This window comes from Pseudopipra pipra, chromosome 14 (genome assembly GCF_036250125.1).
Source record: "Pseudopipra pipra isolate bDixPip1 chromosome 14, bDixPip1.hap1, whole genome shotgun sequence".
Classification (NCBI taxonomy): domain Eukaryota; kingdom Metazoa; phylum Chordata; class Aves; order Passeriformes; family Pipridae; genus Pseudopipra; species Pseudopipra pipra.
Genome location: NC_087562.1, coordinates 12,545,532 through 12,565,676, shown reverse-complemented (window position 1 = coordinate 12,565,676; position 20,145 = coordinate 12,545,532). Strand labels below are relative to the sequence as shown.

The 20,145-nt window shown below is 37.9% G+C and overlaps 1 protein-coding gene and 1 long non-coding RNA gene across 18 annotated transcripts in view; one reads left to right on the top strand and one right to left on the bottom strand.

Moving 5' to 3' along the window:
• Positions 1-14,400, bottom strand: part of FTO (FTO alpha-ketoglutarate dependent dioxygenase) — a 236,438-nt gene extending 222,038 nt beyond the window's left edge. For 3 of the 5 annotated variants that reach the window (XR_010434330.1, XM_064671173.1, XM_064671176.1), the window contains exon 1: positions 14,076-14,400. Coding sequence is in view for 3 of the 5 variants with exons in the window: in XM_064671173.1 (XP_064527243.1) it covers positions 14,076-14,114 (39 nt within the window). In the remaining 2 variants the exon portion in view is untranslated. Of the gene's footprint in view, positions 1-13,670; positions 13,811-14,075 lie in introns of those variants that run through there. The other 2 variants (XM_064671171.1, XM_064671174.1) reach the window with 2 other exon arrangements.
• The window catches only part of LOC135422148 (uncharacterized), a 32,387-nt gene continuing 26,200 nt past the window's right edge, over positions 13,959-20,145 (top strand). For 8 of the 13 annotated variants that reach the window (XR_010434337.1, XR_010434332.1, XR_010434341.1 and 5 more), the window contains exons 1-3: positions 14,641-17,776; positions 18,510-18,601; positions 19,368-19,510. This is a non-coding gene — a long non-coding RNA (uncharacterized LOC135422148). Of the gene's footprint in view, positions 14,072-14,640; positions 17,777-18,509; positions 18,602-19,287; positions 19,511-20,145 lie in introns of those variants that run through there. The other 5 variants (XR_010434339.1, XR_010434333.1, XR_010434342.1 and 2 more) reach the window with 5 other exon arrangements.

Sequence of the window (20,145 nt, the reverse complement as noted above, 5' to 3'; positions counted from 1 at the left end):
TAACATTTATTTAATTCATCAGCTCATCATAATCAAAATTCCTTGAAGCAGAAGAAGACTTTATACCACTTGATACCATGGCATATCCCCAACTTTGAGGAAACCGGACTTTTGAGGCTAAATTGTCCTAGCCTAAGTACCATTTCAACAAGTTGTTAAAAAAATTTTTCTGTTTGAAGTCGTTTTTCAGGATGATCTGACAGCTACATCCCCCTTTTCCATGCTTTAGAAAAAAATTCTAAACAATTAAAGAAAACAAAAGCTAAATTATTTAGGCTTCAGAAGAATACAATGTCAGAATTTTCAGGATCTAATAAGATGCACTTCAGTGATCTGACTTAGATGAGTTAACACTGATTTTCCAAATTTCACCTGATTCTACTGTAAATCAACCCAATACCAACAGATTTCCACCTTCTTTATGAATACTTAGAGCTTTAGGATACAAACAGTTTAATGAGCTTGATTTGCAAACAGACAAAACTAGACCAAAGTTAATGGAACTTAGACTTTTTTAAAAAGGCTTCCATGCATTTTAAAGAAATGTTTTCAGTTTCTGTCATGGAAATTCACTTATGATTTCTCTCATCACAAAAATGCATATTTTGGGCATAGACTTTAGTTTTTAAAAAATGTAAAAAAGGTATCAGTTTGGCAATACAAAGTTAATTCCCCAGCCCCTGGAGTCTCACAGCTCTAACAACAAAACTTTTTTTATTTATTTATGCAAATAAGAGACAAGATTATTATCAAAGAACTCACACAAGAAACATCCCCTGCATTTCATCACCATCTTGCAAAACATGAAGAAATGCTTAAACACACTCTATTCTTAAATACTGATAAAGAGCATAACAGAAATTTTTCCTTCAAGTTCAGTTTCTGATTAGCATGAAACATGCCTTCCTTTACTTTACAGAATTTCAAAGAAGTATTAATAATAGCTCAAAGTACATTTAACAGTTTGAGATGTTCCAGCCTTGCAATTTAAATCAACTCTCCAAGTTATATATATTTCATCATGCCAAGCTACAGTAAATGAGTAACAATAGTGACTGCTAAATTAATTGTTACAAAGCTATAGTAAATTACTAACAACAGTAGTGACTGCTAAATTAATTGTTACAAAGCTATAAAAGCTTTGGAATGCTACAGAGAAAAGGTCTTGAATTTTACACTAATTATTTCCACAATACAAGAAATATTGTTCCTTGTGTTAACTAAGAGCATGATTAAACTCTCGAGGTTGCACAGTACACAGGTGCATCGCAATTTCATGTGTACCAAAAGGCCTCAGACAAGTAGAAAGCTGGGTTAAATGCAGAACTTGAACTGTGGTGTCTGAAGTGATCAGAAGGAATCTCTTGATATGTCCTGTGATACCAAGGGCTCACACAATAAAGAATCTCTGCATTTCTTCACAACCTTGTTTAGTAGTGTAAACCAGTTTCTTCTTTCTACCCTTGAGTATATTTTATCAGTAGCTAGAAATGTCAAACACTTCTATGGTAAACAGAACTATCCTGGCCTTTTTTATTTTTCTACACACCAATACTAAAGAAGGTGACAATATAATCTGCCCCAGGCAACTCTATCACTATCCACAGTAGACAGGTCATTTTCCTTTTTATCAAAGAGGAGAGTAGGTCATCACATTTTAGTACATGTTGACACCACTGCTAGTAAAAAGAGATAAGAATTCAGTGCCCTTAAGGTGCTTTAACCTCTATTTTACCTAATACAGATATTTCACAGCTCTTGCATTAAAGCCAGAAGAGAGACAGATTTGTACCCTGAAAAAATGGACTACAAAGGTCTCAACCTTTGTGACAAGCTGATATTTGTACTGCAGAGAGTACAGGTGACAACGAAGCACATCCCTTAAGGTATCTACCTCTCCTTTATTTTGGGTAATAGGATTTATTTTTTTCCTATAACACCATAGAGAATCATGGATGTTTAACCTCTCAAGTATCGCTTTTGAACACTAGGAAGTTGAAATAAAAAGCACATGCACATCTTATGCCACCCTGAAAACAACCTCTTAAGTTTGTTTGATTAAAATGCTTTTCTTTCAGGCAGGATATTCTCAATTCAGAACACAAAACAAAATAATGACACTTAACTGCTGTCATCTTTTTCACTGTGTTTTCACTTTCAAATTCTAATACCTAAAGAAAGTTGCAAAATGCCTTTATGGCAATGCCCCTTTTCTCTTTTAAGGCAATGGGAAAAGACACTATCTTCTAATTGTTAATACATAACCACCTGTACATAAGAACTTACTTTTAATTGAATTTTATGTTAATAAACTGGTTCCTTCACATCCTTTAAATAAGTTAAAAATATCTTCAGGGCAAGAGCAAGAACATCACAAACTATTAGTTATTACACAGATGGGACAGCATTCACAAAAGTACTTCCATTTGGAAAAATATAAAGATATGAAGACTTGCAATAAACTGCATAATGATGCTCAGTTTCTTCTGCACGTTAGTGTAAAATACTACTTGAAAATAGGAAAAAGAGCTGCCTCTGGTTAGAGGCAGGTATTCCAGGGTTTAAGAGAAAAAATAAATTTGTGCTGGAAGATTCTAAACTTTTTTCCCCCAGGAACACAACTACAAAACAGTAGTTAACTCCCAGTAGAAATTAAACATTGATTTGTACAGTAAGAGAAAGAAATGAAATGAAAAATAACATTCCTTTAGTTTCAAAACAGTCTGGTCAGTTTTTCTGTTAATTTTGGTAATTTTTCCTTCAACTGTGGAAGCCAAGAAAGTAGTTCTGAGTTCAAAAACCATATCCACAAACACAATGGCTCATTATTTAAATGCTCATTATTTATTTGTAAACTTAAAAAGCACTTAAATGGTTGCATATTTGCACATACCCACTTCAGAAATTCAGTCCTCCTTCACCAAAATACATTGTGTAGGTATACATCACTCCAGAAAAGAGAAACATAAATCAAAACTTAATAACTTTGTGACCAGCTTAAAGTGCTTAGAAGATCACAGTTTTAACAACTAATAACAGACCACTTCATTTGCCAATGAACTTTGCACATTTATGGCCTGCACATGTACATACACACACAAACACACCAACACATGCATTTTATACTCCAGTTCAGACTAGGCACGTGTCAATGCATTAGCAAAGACTAAAGTCAAAGAGCTAGACTCATAAACAGCAACAGCATTTATGATTAAGAGCAAGAAGACCAAAGATCTCCATGACACAATGTAGCATTTTACACAAGTGCATCTGAACCGAGCTCTCCTGCGATTGACACTGTATTCAGAAAAAAATAAAATCTGGTTTAGAAAATACACTAACAATAGTGTAATTAACAATAATCACTACTATGACTCTATTGTTTTTACTCTATTAGCATGATGATGTTTTGAAACTTGAAGAGAAGTAATTTTACAGCCAGCTTGCAAGGTAACACTACTTTTCTGCTTTGGATAGAAGTCATTATGAACAAGCTCTAGTGAATCTCTGGGGTTTTTTAAGTTGATATTTTTTGATGTCATTTTAATACACCGTTTCAACTGCAAAGGAATGGAGGCATTTTGAGAGAAAACAGATATGTCTGAAATCCAGTAAAATAAATTGCTGTTACAGACAGCTGTTGCCCAAGTGAATAGCAAATATTACACTAAGGTGGGATATGATTCTTCCAAGCATGATCCAATTCAAAGTATTTGTTAATATATGATAGATTGCATAAGTGATTTACCTACACACCAAGTTTATAACCACAATTAACCCAGAGGTACAATTTCCATTCATTAAATTAAGTATGAAATTCAACTCCAAATGTCTTTGGCATTACCAGAAGATACAAAGATGTCTGACTGTGAAATATTTTCAATGTTAAACATTTATTACTTAGTGAATTTCAGCCTTACTGACTCCTCATATTGGATTTTGATGCTCTTTTATGTGCTGCATTCTGTACTGAAGAGAAAAATGACCATTTTATATCGCCTTCGGTTTTTTACATTTTTCTAGGATAAATTCTGTCTTCTCTTCAACTCCTTCAAGAAGAAAAAAAAAAAAAAGTACCTGAAATAAACATTTCAGTCATTTTAAGTTTGCACAACTGCTTTACAAATCACACAGCCTGACCTCCTTCTATAATATTACATTACAGCAAGATCCAAAATAACATTCCAGTTTGACAGCTAACCTCAGGCACCACTGGTCGAGTATCTCGCTGCTTACACTGCTGGCTGAAAAGCTGATAGGATACGCAAGACAAGCTGAGAGTTTAACTGGCAGAGCTGTTCAAATCTAAATCGTGCTATTTGAAACTTAAGACCACAGGAGACAACAGTTCACTTTTTACCATGGCAGCAGAATCAACCTCTTGGCCCTGTGAAAGTCATATGAATACATTTAGCACACACAAAAAGTATCTCCCTATATTATGATCAAAGACATATTCAACACACATTTTTTACGCACATTTGATCATCCTGTTGACAGTCTCGGAAGTTAAGTAATATGGACTGCTGCACATAGGTTTCAAACCTTGATGGAGCCCAATGGCAGGCTACTTTTGACAGTCAAATAATGACAAGCACGTTGCAGGCCAATGCCCGTCATCCATGAACATCTTGGCCTGCTCCAAGCGTTGCGCGGCAACTAAGTGGACGGTCAAAGGTTAAGTTCGAAGAAGACAGCAATGAAGGGCAACTGTCATGCACCACTGAATACTGTGAGGCAGCAAGGAGTGGTTGTCTTCTGAAGAACATGCAAAATGTTCCCATTCTGTCCAGGCAGACACAGATTTGAAGGTCCTAAATGAGACCACTGCCAATTCACGAAGAGCCAGACTGACAGCATGCCATTCAAACTGTCTCTCTCAAATTTGACTTTTTTTTTTTTATTATTTCAAATCACAAATGCATGCAAAGTATAACATTACATAGAACTCCCAGCAGTTCTTTTAAGCAAGCCAGATTTGGCAGGGTAGGAAGAGTGAGGGGAAATACATGTAAACTTTTTCCCTTCTCATTCTTTTAATATTTAAGAGTAGTTTAGTTATTTCAAAAGAAATTCTTCCATTTTCTTGTAATGGCATTCCTTTATTTCCAAAATGACATCTGTTGTAACCTTTATTCTAAATACTAGGGTTTGTTCCAGTATTAAAAAGCAGAGTCTGACACCTTATAATTAGGTCTAATACAATCACCTGGAATTTAAATTCTGCATTTGTATATTAATATCACAATAGGAGCATCTATTAAAGTATGCAAATAAATACTTTGCATCAGTCCCTAAATATTCTAAGCATTTTTGTTATAAATGGTACAATAACAGTATATTCCATTTGTTTAAAAGCACTGTTTTCTGTGGAGTTATGGCTCGAACAGCATGATTAACAATGAAATTGCATTATTTTGCATAAAACATATACATCTTACTTTTAAACCATTGCCAGTAAAGATGTATATTTTTACTTACACATTTAAATTATGTGATCATATTCACGTTTGCCTCTATTAACATATAAAAGACTTCAGGAAAAATAGAAATACTTTTTTCTATTAGATAAACAGTGATGTCTCTCATCTTTCATATGAATGAATGCTTGACACTAAATTTAATCAGCCTGACAAAGGATCATATGGGTTAGCTCTTTATGCCCTTTTCATGAACAGTCCATCTCCCCTGCACTTACAGGGCCAAATACTGCCCTTTCACAAAACAGATCAACATGCAAAGTGCTTGTTTCTTTTGCTGGGTCACTGCCACCGTCCCACCTGTGACATTACTGCTTTGTACCACCTACTGTCATGATACCAATACATTAAAGACCCTAATCACAAACTGTGCTTTGCAAACTCAAGAGAAAATGAACTGTCATTATTTATGAGGAATACGTTTGGATCATGAAGCATAAAACCATGTGTCTGTCACATACACAGACACACACAGAGCACAAACTCTTTAAGGTAGGAACTATATTCATATGTTGTATTGCACAACTCATACTATCAAAACTTTTCATATCATAGGTAACGACCAATCTGCTGTCCTGATCACACTGAATTACTTTCAGGAAGCCAGAACCATAAAATCATAATTCAACTTTTTTTGGGCTGAAGAAATTTCTAGGCTTTCTTAGATAGGCAAGAGGGTCCTATCTATAGCAGAAGTCATAAATCTGGGGAGAGCTCATCAATGTCTTTTACACTCTGTGAGGGTGGGAGAAAGAAAACCATCATGCTTTAATTATTAGAAGATTTGCTTGGTTACACACCCATTTTTCCCAGCTACTTCCTCTTTTTCTGCCCTACAGTGAGGTCCAAATCAATTAGAAGCCCTTCTGCATTTGAGATTTCCAGATCTTAAATTCTGGGTGTCTTGACTTCACTCTTTACTGTTGAAGTGCACAATGCTCCTGTACACAAACTGCACCACCCGACACTTCCACCATGAGCTGCACAACGTGTGTGCACACACAGAGTAGCTACTTCAGGTAGTCAACTCCTGTCCAAACAAACTGGACTTACTGCACACACACCACTCAGTCTCAAGGAATGTACACAGTGTATCTGATGCCTATCATATTCTATGAATTTACTTGAGAAAGTTAAGTTTCTCTTCACTTTAAACATAATTTCCCTGATGCTTATATCCACTGTTTATGATGAAGGCCCCAAATAACTTTCTCCTACCTAACAGCATTGGACTAAATAATTTGTTCTGGCTTTATTCAGTGGTTAGGTACATACATAAGCACCATAGCACAGTTCAGTAACTAACTGAAGCTGTTTGCTATCACGAGACTTGGATACCAGACAATGAAGTATTTCCTTTGAGCACAAGAGCATCATTACCTGCTGCACTGATATGTTACACTAGAAGTAAACACAGAAGAGAATCAGAAGAGAATACAAATTGTTTCCAGATCTGCAAGCTGTTGCCTAATTAATTTGCATAAACCTATCCTTTTGAACACCATCTTCAGACAGTCCTTTCCAAATACAGATGTACATTTCAAGAGGCCTACTGCTTTGAGACAACAGTCAGGTTTCTGAAAGCTTCTTGCCCAACTTGAATGCACACTCAGTATAATAAGACTGAGCTTCTAAAGTTCTTTACATGCTTGTGAAAATCCTACCTATTTCCATCAGAGTAAAAAAAAGCAAACCATTAAATGTGCATTTGAACATGAATTTTACCAGTTAGACTGTCAGAAGTATATCCAAGGTATACAGGTTTTGCAGAGAATAACAGCAATGCTTTCCAATCCAAAAGTTGTTTAAAGTTACTGTTGAATTTTTGGAGATGAAAACCTTATCTGATTTTTACCTCCTTTTTTCCCTATAAGCATGTACCGTGTAACAGTCATGATTTTTCACTGGCAAGAGCCAGCGCATGAAATTTCTGCACTTCGATGACAAAGCAGGCATGAGAAGTAGGAGGTTTTGTTCCAAGTAAAACCTTGTGCCAGTATAAAGGAGAATCTCTTTGGTAAATTACAGGCAGAAGTTACAATAATTTTAGTATCTGTACAGAAACACACAAATCAGACCCTGAATTTAATAACAGAACTGTACTGTTCTATTTCAGTGCAGTTTAAAACCTTTTAACAGAATCAGCAACATATTTTAATCAGGTACCTTTTCAAGTATGCAATGCATGAAGTACCAGTTGCCCGAGGGTTATGAAATAATACTAAAAACTTTATAATCATTCATTGATTTAGTTTTGAGCATAGTATATCATTTGAATCCAATGGGAACATAAAGAGCTATTTGTGAGGTCAACCACAGTACAGACAGAGGCTGACATGATATCGATGGCAAGGTGGAAAGAAATTGCCAAATACAGCAGATCAATACCTCGTTTCACTGTTACACCCTTCTGGAGACATAAAATATATATCTTTACAGCTACGAAAATAATAATAATGAAAGTGGGAGATAAATGCTTCCCTCAAGGTAAACTATTTGATTAGCTGAGGGCAAAGGTGACAAGAGCAGTTACACTAAAGTAACTTTACAGTCTTAAATAAAAACGGTGGGAAGAGCAGCAGATAAAAGGGAAAATGAAGCTGAACAAGTTCTAGGAGATAAAGACGTAATTCTTTTAGAAAGTGGGGCAGCATGTAGACAAAGGCTGTTATGCTAAATAAGGTAGAGCTTCCTCCCATAATCAGACTCCAGAAACTAAACAAAAGTGTTTTGAAATTACAGCGCTATCATTTTCTATTCAGAAGGCTTCAAGTATTTAATCTGTCCTATGCTTTAAATGCCTGTGCTTTAACTACTCACAATTATGTTTTACACTTCAGTAGTGGACCTACCAGAATACAATAATACACGACAGTGCTTTTCAGTCTCAGCTGAAGGAAAGAGGGTCATTTGATATTTTGGATGCTCTTGATCATTACAGGTTAATTAAATAATTTAAGAAATGGATGAATTATTAAAAGCATGAGAGCCCAATCCTGCTTCAGCTGAAGGCTGCTTAAGGTTGATCATCAATTGCACTGGGAACAGAAACAAGCTTTAGGCAATCACTGTTTGCCCTGTCTAGTTTTCACTACCCTGGGTCAGAAGAAACTGAATCCTATTGCTACTCCAATACCTTTTAGAAACCCTGAAGTCTCTCTAAATTATAGAAATTGAATCAGTTAAATTACAACAAAGAAAGCAAGCAGAGGGGTAACTGGGTAAAAAAAACACTGTTCATTTTGCTAGAGCAAAAATCTAATTGGCACAACAACAAAAATTTTCTAAAATGCATGGAACATTGTACCAAGTCTTTAAAATAAACAACCAATTCTGCATCTTGTCTCACTTCTAGGACACTTTTTGCCCACCACGAGCTGGCAAGACACCAGTGTCTGTCCGTGGCAGGAGCCCAGAGCAGTGAGTCTAATGAAGGGTCAGGGTTAATGGAACCATTTCCCACAGCCATGTCCTACGAGGTATCGTGCACCCAGAACAGCCACTGCACTGCTGGGTGCACCCCAGCCAAAATTTTACTTGGCTAGAGGCTATACGAGTAAGAGACATGAGTTTCCAACCTAAATGTACAAGACTGTTAAAAAACAGATGAGGCAGAGGGAAGAGAAAAGAAAAAAAGGAAAGAAAATGGAAAGGGAAAGGGAGAGAAAAAAGGAGCCATCCCATATTCGGATACAGAACACACACAGCTCTCCATACCATTGTCTGATGTAGTGGATCACTAAGATCAAAGTAAAGTGAAGTTCTCCAGACCCCTGGCATTGGACTCCTCTTACACTACTCTCATACACAATACCCTCACAGGCCACAATCCACAAAACATGAATTGCTGCTTTGACTAGCCATTCTCCTCACATCCTTAGCTCCAAGATCTTCGAAGATTCTAATATGTGAAGCACAGATCTGTTCTTATTTACAGCAAAAACAAGTGACTGAATGTAAAACAACACGTTTAATAAATCTGCAGAGCCTAAAGTACCAATATAATTCCGAGCAGAAAGATAGACATCCACTTCTTAATTAAGTGGGTGATGTTCTAGTTAAAACAAAAAGACAACCCTGGGCCATAGCTAAGATTAAGCACGCACTCTTGCAAAAGAAGCTCCACTATTATCAGTGTAAAGGCTTTAAATCACAAAAAATAAACCATCTAATAGTCTGTATTCAATAGTAAGTAGAAAGTCAGGACACAGACTGATTTGGATTAACACATTTTCAGTTATAACAAGTAATTTTACAGAGGATTAGTATCTTGATGGTCTGATCAATACTAGGCACTGCTGCTATTACAGATGAAGAGAAAATTACCCCTCCAGTAATAAAGTGTGTATGTCTTGGTTCTCCTTCATTTGCCAAGTCCATTACTGTAATGGTTCCAGCATTAGCAGCTGAGGCAATTTAAACAGCAGGAATGTGATGAATTTAAAAGCAAGAAACATTTGCCACTCATTCTTTCTTGTATTTTATTCTGCATATGCAAGGCTTCTACCTGACCATTTCCAATATACAAATCATGTGTTATGTGACTATCAACAGTATTTCTTAATTATTGTCTCATTTATAATGGAAAGGGCCAATAATGTGATTACCACAAAAATTGCTACTGGCATATTGGCTGCTGATTCTGCTAAAACCTGCACACCATTTACCTAAGCAGAAATATGACATGACAAGAAGCTTATTTAACTGTATCTAAGATGTTCCATTAACTTTAATTTTCCTAAATACAACTTCTAAAAGAACCTGTTTAATCTGTCAATTAGAATTTTTTTTTTTGTTTGGGTCTCTTTAAGAGGTAGAACGATAAAATGAAACAAGAAATCAACATAATATTTGAACAAACTACTATAAGAGAACGTTAAAGTTTATATACTTAATTGTATGGTATGGGCAACATTTTCCAGCATTAATCCTAAAACCATTCCCTTCATCATGCTCTGAGAATACTTGCCTAATTTTCCCTGAGCGTAATATGTTGAAGCAACCTATTTTTTCTTGTAAATATATATATTATTTTTCAGGCAGCAAAAATTAGAATGATGCAGGAAATAAGACTTTCCTTGATATCTCAGCCAAAAGATTGTATGTTCCCTTTTCGTCCCTGTAAATAAAATACATACAAAGCTTTGTGTTATTTAAAGCTTTATATTTCCTTGCCACTTTGTCTAACATGTCTCACAAATGTGAAACTGCACATGAATAACTTTGTAAAAGCCCTTGTGAATATTCAGATATGTGCATATTGATGCATTTATTATTTGTACAGCAATAACTTTATTGGATTGGGGTCCCAGCTGTGTTGGGAGCTGTACAAACATAACAGTAATGTCTGTGAAATACATTCTCTGCAGTCAGTTCTGGTTCCACTGTGAATTAGCATAAACAGCTACATAAGGTAATTGTGAACTGGGCTTAGTGGCCTATTCCAAGGACCCATCAAGGTAATACTTTTACTTTGACAGAAAATGATACTCCAGACTAATTGAGTATCTTCTCTTTCAAATGGCAACGACTCAGGGTCTTAATATGGAAACAGTGGCAAAAGGAAGCATATACAGGAAGTCAGCAGAGTTTGCCCTCTGTCACACTGAAACTTACTTTAAAAAACCACTTTGGCCAAGTAAGTCTTGAGAACAGTCTTACATTAAAGATTAACTTTTTTAACTCACCTGTGAATATCAATCAAGGTAATAAACATCCTAAAAGCAAAACAGCTTTCTTCCCAAGTCTAAAGGAGAAAATAGTCTTTAATATAGTACTTAAATTACTAATGGGAGGTTTATGTTTGGTCTTAGTTTTGTGGTACCTTTTCTACACCCAGTAAAAAAGTGACCAACTCTGACTAACAGTGTATACAAAAAAAGAATAAAAACAATTATAAACTGTGTTAATTAAAGCTGAATTTAAGTTAAAACAAACAACCATGAACAAACTCCAATGGACTATTTCATAAAAATGCCTTTCCAGCTAATGAACAACATCTATTCTAACAGCTCTGGTTTTATGCACAGTAGTAATTCTTGCTGCAGGTAAGACCAGAGAAGTGGATGGCATGCAACAGCTCTAAAGGTGTCTTTAGAAACCTCAGAGTAATTGTGTTTCACTGTCTACTTAAGACTCAGAGAAATATTATACAGGACATTTGCATCCCCAACATGGTGTTTAGGACAGATGAGTAATTAACTCCTGGCTATGGTTTCCAAGTTTTTTCAGACCCTCTTCCCAAGAACGAATTTACATCCTCCTCCCTTTGGGCTTGGAACACCAAACACTAGCATAAACAATTTCATTTCTGCCACACATTTAATCTTAACCCAATTGAGTGATCTGCAAAGTTGTATTTTGGAAGGAAATTGTGTATGACAGCACTGCACTCTAAAGGACTTCGACCACATGTACTTGGAACAGAAACGTTCTATAACAACATAAACCAAAACTTGCTATACACATGAAAATTTGAGAGAGAGAACAGCTTATCATATATAAGAAACATACTGCATAATTAGCAAAAGCCAATCACTGGGATTCTCATAGACAGCATTTAACTGTACACAATTATAGCAAAACAAGAACTTTTATTTGAGATTTAATTCTAGAAAACAAGAGACATTGGCAGGAGATCCATAATCCAAACCAGCTTCTCTATCCAACCACTTCCCTCTCATCAGTAGGCCTCATAAATCTTACTCTCCAGAAGAGGTTGGGTTAACCTCACTAATATTTGGTTTGCTACAAAATATTTTAATCAGTACCTAAATGGAAGTCTTGGCAGAACTATTACAATAAAATCCCATGAAAAAAAAAGCATACATTCCTTCCTGTACACACAACCCCCTCTTCCCATTGCTGCTTTCCCCTTTGGCAGCCTTTATTCTAAGATGTTCTAGATGTTCATTTTGTTTCACTTTCAATATATTCAAAGCTCCTCTCAAGTAGTACCCAACTTGCAACGTCCCCCTAAGGCATCCTGTAAGTATTGGCACCTCTAAATTCTCTGTAAGAATCTTGTTAATTTTCATCCTTCTCTTGTTTATGCACCTGTAACATCTACACATGTCTATGGCAGGACTCTTTCACTTTAGCATAGAGTTTTTATTATACATTGTTCCCGACACCTCTTCAGGTGCCTTGTCCTCATACAACCTTTGCCAGTGTAGTTCACAGCACCATCCTCTTACTCCTTCCACATATCCTTGAATCTTTATCCTTATCATATCAGAGGCAATTATTCTCCTAATGCAAACCATTCCCAAATACATTTGAGACCTGTCGAAAAGACAGAGGCCCTCAGATGGGCAGCACAAATGTACAGGCTAAAATAAGTATGGGGTGAGGTTTTTTCTGCAACATATTTACATTAGATTGGATGGGACATCTGCATATGTTTTGACATCTATGGAAAGGGCAGAATACAAATGTAAGCCTGAAGTTGCTGTCCTTGAGCAACTTGGCAGAAAGACTAATTACAAAATGATCAGGTAGTCCTTAAAGAGTTGTTAGGAATCTTAGTACTGCAAACAGGTTCTAAAGTTTTACATTAAAATAGTTGCAAAGTTAGATCAGACCTGTTCCCTGCCCCTAAAATGAAATAACATTTAATGCTGAATAGTAAATTAATAGCAATACCAAAGCCAGCACAGTCCCTGTTCAGGTGTATGTTATTACCATTTTTGAAAGCTCTTTCTAAATTTCTAATGGAATTAACCTTCCTTTCATTAACATCACTAATACCAGCATTGTGCTTTCAGTCACTTACTGTTTCTCAGTACTACTGTTTTGTAAACAAAATCAGGAAAGGTACAACAACCTTTGTACATTGTTGCAAATATTGTACAGTGTGGTAAAACAAGCCCTTCAAAGGCACGTGAAACAGCAAAACATTCAGCACTGCTGTTTGCTTTCACAAACAGTGTAAAACCATCTTCAATGTAAGCAAGTAACAGCATTGCATCTAAATATATGAACGAGAAAACAAACATTATAAAGCTCGGGTGGTAGACGAGACTTAAAAATGTTTATTTAGGTCAGGCTTGGTGTAGAGTACTTTCAAATTTAAAAATAAAAGCGCGGTTACATAGTGCATCACCTCACTGTGAACGTTTTGACAAAACCAAACTTGTATATTTTTTTTCTTTTTCACAAACCACAGAACTCTCCTTAAAATTCAAATACCTTGCCCAGATAGCACGAGCCTTTACCACTAGCTACCGCTGAAGCTGTCCTAGGTGCCCCCTCTTTCCAGGCAGAGGGGGATGCAGGATGCCCAGGTCGGGCAGCCCCCGCCGCCGGCCGCGCTCCCCCCGGGCGGCCCCGGGGCGGTGCCGAGCGCACGGGGCCGCGCCCCGGGCTGTGTGACCCCGCACGGAGCTCGGCGCCGGGGCCGCTTCCTGCTCACAGCGAACTTCACGGCGGCCTCGCTGTGCCCCCGCTCGGGGCTCAGGCGCTGGAGCTGGCGGAGCCCCGGCGGGCTGTGCCCCGGCGGGCTGTGCCCCGAGCAGCCGCTCCGGCGGCGGGCACAGGGCTGGCCGCGGGCACGCTCCGCGGGGCTGCGGGGAGCGGGAAGCAAACAGAAGGTACCTTCAGCTCTTTCTCCCGCTCCCCTGCTCTCCTCTTCATGGTGCCGCCCCAGCCGCCCGCCCGGGGCGGAGCAGCGTCCCGGGCACCGCAGCTCCCGGCGGGAGCCTCGCTGAGCTCCGCGGGCACTGCCCGGCCCCGCCCCGGACTCCAAGTCCCGGCAGCAGCAGCGCGGCCCGGAAGGGGAAGGGGCCGCGTGGCGACAGCGGGAGTTGCCAACGGAGCGCGGAGCGGAGCCGAGGGGCTGGCGGGGGCCGTGAGTACGGGGGGAGCTTCTCCTCCTCCGGGCACGGCGGGGGGAGCACGGCGGCGCTGGCGCTGCCCGGGGCTGCGGGGCCGTGTCCTGGAGCCTCCCGGCCCGGGAGCTGCGGAGCGGGGCCGGCGCGGAGGGCGGCGCTTCCAGACCCGCGCGGCTCCTCGCTCGCAGCTCGGTGCCCGTAGGGGAAGGCAGGGGAGCCTCAGTGATGGATTAAAAGTAGCCCTACAAGCCCCTGTTTTGTATTTGCAAAGGCTGCCGGGCTGAAGTTGTGCTCCTGTGCCCGAGGAAATCCCGGGCAGTGGGGGCGTTCCTGCGTGGGGGAAGCGCTGCCTTCCCTGGGACCCTGCCCCTCCCAGCCCTGTCAGTCACTGCCAGAATCAAAATTTGGAAAGCACTTGTACGTTGAAAGCGAGACACGGTTGTTTTGATATCTCCTTGTTCCAGTAGGACTTGCAGGTCTGAGAGATGTTTCTTCCCCCAGACGACAGCAGGATGTTGTGATCCTGTTTCCTAATACCTTCCATATCTTCTCTCCTTTTTTTTTTCCCTCTCCACCTCCCAAAAGTCACAGCACTGCAACAGATAATGTTTGAAAGATGATATGTGTGTATACTCCTACTAAGTAATAAATGAGATTATTTTAGATGACAAGACAAATAGAGTGCAAATATTTATCTTTTAAGGACTCAGTAGAGTGAGAATATAGGCTGGAAATACTTTGTGATATACTAAGATAGGTGAGTGGTCTCTCTATCCACCTTTTTTTTTATCTTTCCTCTACCAGAATAGTGGAATAGGATTTTTGTAAGAAAAGCATGTCTGAGACTTGTGAAATTCAAAAACCATATTGAAACAATTAAGCCATCATTTTTAATATTTCACTAGAAATCCCTTCACTAGAAGTCCCTTCTATCCCCACTGGCTGAGAACTTTTGAAAATTTAGGTAATCCCTCCTTAGTTTTACTGCTTTTGAATTATATTGGGACAACAGTATGCTTCTGTGAGACAATTTGAACCTAAACTATGAGCTTTGATACTTAATTTTCAATATCCATCTCATTACTGACTAGCTTTGCATAACGCTGCAAAGTTGTGTGCAGATTTTTTGTGGTAAATTGTCGGATACAGGTAGTATAAAACACGTTTGTAACTGACACAGTGTATAAGAAAGTAAAGATTTCTTTGACTTCAGTAATTGTATCTAAGCTTCTTTATACCTAATTTGAAGTTCTTGTAGGTTAATCCCAGAGATACAGACAATTTTCCTCTCTTCGTAGGTGAAGTTGTTTTACTTTTGAGGAACAAGACATGCTAAAGTAACTGTAGGGTAACCTTTCTTGGAAATAAAAGCTGTTTTAAGTGTTTGAGGTTGATCATGGCATGTGATCTGTCCAGAAGCAAATATAAATTTATATCTCTCTTGCTTTGCTATGCTATCTTTCAGGAAATGCTGGACTCTTAAGTACCATCACTTTTGTGGCAGTGTTGCTGTACAGTTTTGTCATGTGTAATCGCTCTGGAAATGCTTTCAAAAGTAATACTGAATTCTGCAGCCAAATCTCATGCTTTCGGAAATAATGCTGGAACTGGACTGCAGGGAAAAGTAATTTTGTTTAAGTGTTTGTGATTGACACTGAGATAATATTCAAAGAGGAACTGTAGCATATGTAACACATGCTGTGCTGTTTCAAGTGTCCTCTCTCAAAGAAGGAGCATAAATGGTAGTTGTTAGTGATTATAGAGGACATAGGTATTCTTATGTTACTAATGAGGCAAATACAGTGCCAGGCCAAATTCTAAATCTGTAATTATCTTTTGCCTCCCTAAAACCGGGAGACAGGTTTGTACTATTTCTATCTAAAAGCACTTCTTTTGATAAAAACAAATAATGTTTTGGGTTTTTTTTTTTCTTTCCCTGTGGCCTAGGACAGAAAAGAAAGCTGAATACTTAATTTATGTCACTTTGTAATGGAAATTAAACAATTAATTCTTCCTTTTACTTTTGAAAATTTCGCCTTTGTAAGTTTTCAGGATTTATAGCAGCTTTATTTTGTCACTTTAAGTCGTGCCATATTGCCAGTAAAAACTGGCTTGCTGTGCAGCTCTGCTATGTTAGTTTGTTTACAGCTTAAGTGTTTCTGTGGTTTTGCTGCAGCCAGTAATGGATTACTACCGACAAGAGTTTTTTATTTGTTTGTTTGAGGGAAAAGCATGTGTTGTTTTGTCTCTGTTTTTAGATGAATAGATTTCTTTCATACTGAATATAACAGGTAGATATTCATAGCAATGTTTCTTTTCCAAGTAGCAAGTAGTGAAAACAGTAATGTTTGCCTGTGCTTGTTACTGTGCTAGAGTTTGTGAAGCTTCATTTTGATAGATTACAAACATTGTGGAGTCGTGCTGATAAAATATTTGTTTAGCTCTTGTGATGTCTCTGAAACTTGCCAGAAAAACCCCTGTTATTTTTGATTTGTGAAAGCAAAGACAACCACGTTCTAGAAAGACATATGATGGTAACATCTCCTTGCTACCATCACGAACCAAATTTGGATGATCATTGGGAGGTAAAGGTTTCTGCTTCTCTTTCATCTCAGTTGCAGTAGTGATACTGATACAGTGACATATAATAGTGACCCCAGTAATGAGCCTGGACCTGAGTGAAGGCAATGACTGCAGATAGAGCTAATTTAACAAATGACAAAAAAGTTTTGAGAATAATACATAAAGAGCTGAGGACACTGACCAGCTGGATTCCAGTTGATATGTATTTGCCACTGGTGCCACTGATTGCAGTGGCTGCATGCCATGGACATCAGCATCAGAGTATTCTCTGTTTCTGTGACTGAGAGCATTGAATCTGCAACCTTATTGCTAATCTAAAAGTGTAGATCAGTTCATTTCAATGCTTGTGACAAGGAAATGGTTCCACATGAAAGAAAAATGTGTTTCTGTTTTTATAAACAGTGAAAGCTCGAAATAATACTTTATTATAGATATTAGTGATGAAAAAACCAAAGCAGGACTGACTTGTTGGAAACTAAACTTCCATTAATTCTTTTTGTTCCCTTTGGACAAAGCCATAAGGAGACTTGTTTATGATGGAAGACATTCCTGGTAGAAGAAAGGCATGGCTTTAGCAGCAGTTTTGATTATGGTAAAATTAACAGATACTTCATGGAAAGTCTGTGGATTATACTGTGTCACTTCTGTTCTCTGATGCAAGTCTTTAGTAGCATCGCTGTTAATTTCTCAATGCTTTCCTAGATGTTTTTGGATTCACTAAGGAGTTATATCACCTGAAAGGTGTAAAAATAGGGAGTGAGGAAGATTGTCCAAAAGACTTCATGTCTCTCCTTTTCCTGCTATTTCAGCATTACTTGACTCTGTGACCAACATGTAATTTTCTGCACCAGAAAACAAGAAAGAAACAGCGGTTGTTAACAAGTATGTTCATATATTACACCGAAACAAATGTAGTACTTTCTCACATTAATACTTTCCTAACCTCACTTTGTCATGTAGCTAAGCTTTCTGTTGCCTCAAGAAAGAAATATGTTCAGATTTATGAGAATCATTCATAGGAAAGTCTCTATCTTACAAACTAATTTCTCTTATGACAATGATTGAAAGAAGACTAAGAGAATGCCAGGCAACACTGAAATGACTTCATAACCCCCAGCGCCTCTGTTTCAAACAGTCCTATTCAAAATATGGAAGATGGCATTACTCATCTACCAGCTGATGCCTCAAGCTTTGACCTGTCTTAAAATGAACAAACGATTAAAAAAACCGAACCAAACAAAAAAACCCCACAGGTCCCCTTCCCACATCCACTTGAAAATATGGCCTTAGCCCAAAGATTGCTGAAGACAGCAGAACTAGAACTTTAAAAAGCTAATTTTACATCCATTAAATATAATTGAAACTATTGCATAACCAAAATAGCCAGATTTTGTGAGCAGATTAAAATTGGCATAAAATTAAACTTGAAAGTTCAGATTGTCCTCTGAGCATTCCAGTTGAGGTAGGAGCATTTACAGTAATGTACTAGTCTGTCGTTTCAGTGGATCTGCCATAACTTTTTCTTTCATTTTGTATGAGGTACTGTAGTTCATTCTAGTCTCACAGTTTAAATAACAGATGAAGAAGAATTTCATTTTGATTTTGTTATCCATAGATAAGCCATGCCTGTTTCAGCTGATGAAACTGTGGGGGACCTGCCTGTGAGAGATACGGGTCTAACTCCATCTGGAATTGAAGGATTACAAGGTTTGTACCAGCTGCTATTTATTACAGTTACAGACTTTGATCAGTGGCTTCTTTAGTTCCTTTCTAAAAATGTTTCTGATGTTGCCACTCACAAAATTAAGTTCAAATACCATTCAAAATCTGGGTTAAATTCTGAAAGATGCTGTGACCCATTCTATGTTCAAGTTGCTTGTTATAAGAGGGGACTTGCTGTGAGATGCTAAAAACTGGAAATGTCATTGAGCTGTAACATTCGTCCTTCCAGAAGAAAAAAAGGACTTTTTTTCTGAATTAAGGACAAGGCCAGATCCATTTAACAAAATGGGAACCAAAAGTATTATGCAATTCTGATATGTTACTCAGCTGCTATTAGAATGGAACAACTGGGCTTAATCTTGTGTCTGAGTAAATCTGCAGAACTATGAGTTAATCTTTTCAAACTTCAAGACAGTATGTTAACTTTGAAACAGATTAGAAAGCATCTCTTTGGTAATGTTTATTTTTAAGGAACCTGGTTTAAAGAACCTGGTTACTTGCTAAACTGTTAACTTTGTGTTGTCTAATAGGTAAACAGTTTGCTGTATCATTTTAATTGCTTTTTTTAATCTGTAATAGGAAGTGATTAACATGACAATAAATCTGAAAAAATTAATCAACAGACTCATATAAGTGAAAAATATTACTTAAAAAGTTTCTTCTTTTTTCAGTATTTGTAAATGATTTAGGCTTTGAACTACATGTTGTTGAATATATTGAAGGTAATTTAAAGTTGTCTTGGTTTGGGTAGAATCATCAACCACACGATGTAAAAGCTCTACAAGCTGTACAACAAATCATTCAAGAAGAACTGGAGGACAGGTTTCTTCATATACATGATGACCACATCTTACTCAAGCAGCATACAAATAAGCAAGAGGAGAAAATTAAAAGGTATGAGGTTTCATATTTTTATTTTAGCTTACAGTAACATTTCTTGCCCTTTAAAGCCTTATCAACAAATTAAAAATCATGCTGATTTTTCTCAGAGCACTTTTTAAAGCACTAGCAAAAATCACTGGTAATTCATTTTTTTATTGATTTCTGGTTATCTCTGTGTATGTAAGATTTATTTTTTTTTTTGCTGTGGTGGATTTTTTTTGTGGATATTAGATCTCCATGTACAGAGGTACAGCACTGGCTATTACTTTGGAGTTGTACCTTGGGTTCAGAGCTGTGCTGTCAGAGTACAATGGGTGTTCTGGGAACTGAAGAAGAGGCTACAGAAGCCTAATGATTCGTCCAGAACTACATTCTACAATCAAAATGATCTATACAGAGAGATTCTGCCCTTTATTTTGTACTTCTCTGGCCTTCAGGAAGTAGACTGGCATCTTTAGTCTCGGGCTGTGCCAGGGGACATTTAGGTTGGACATTAGGAGGAATTTCTTCACAGAAAGGGTGATGAGATGTTGGAATGGGCTGCCCAGGGAGGCAGTGGAGTCACTGTCCCTGGAGGTGTTTAAGGAAAGACTGGGCATGGCACTCAGTGCCACTGTCTGCTTGACATGGTGGAGATTGGTCTCAGG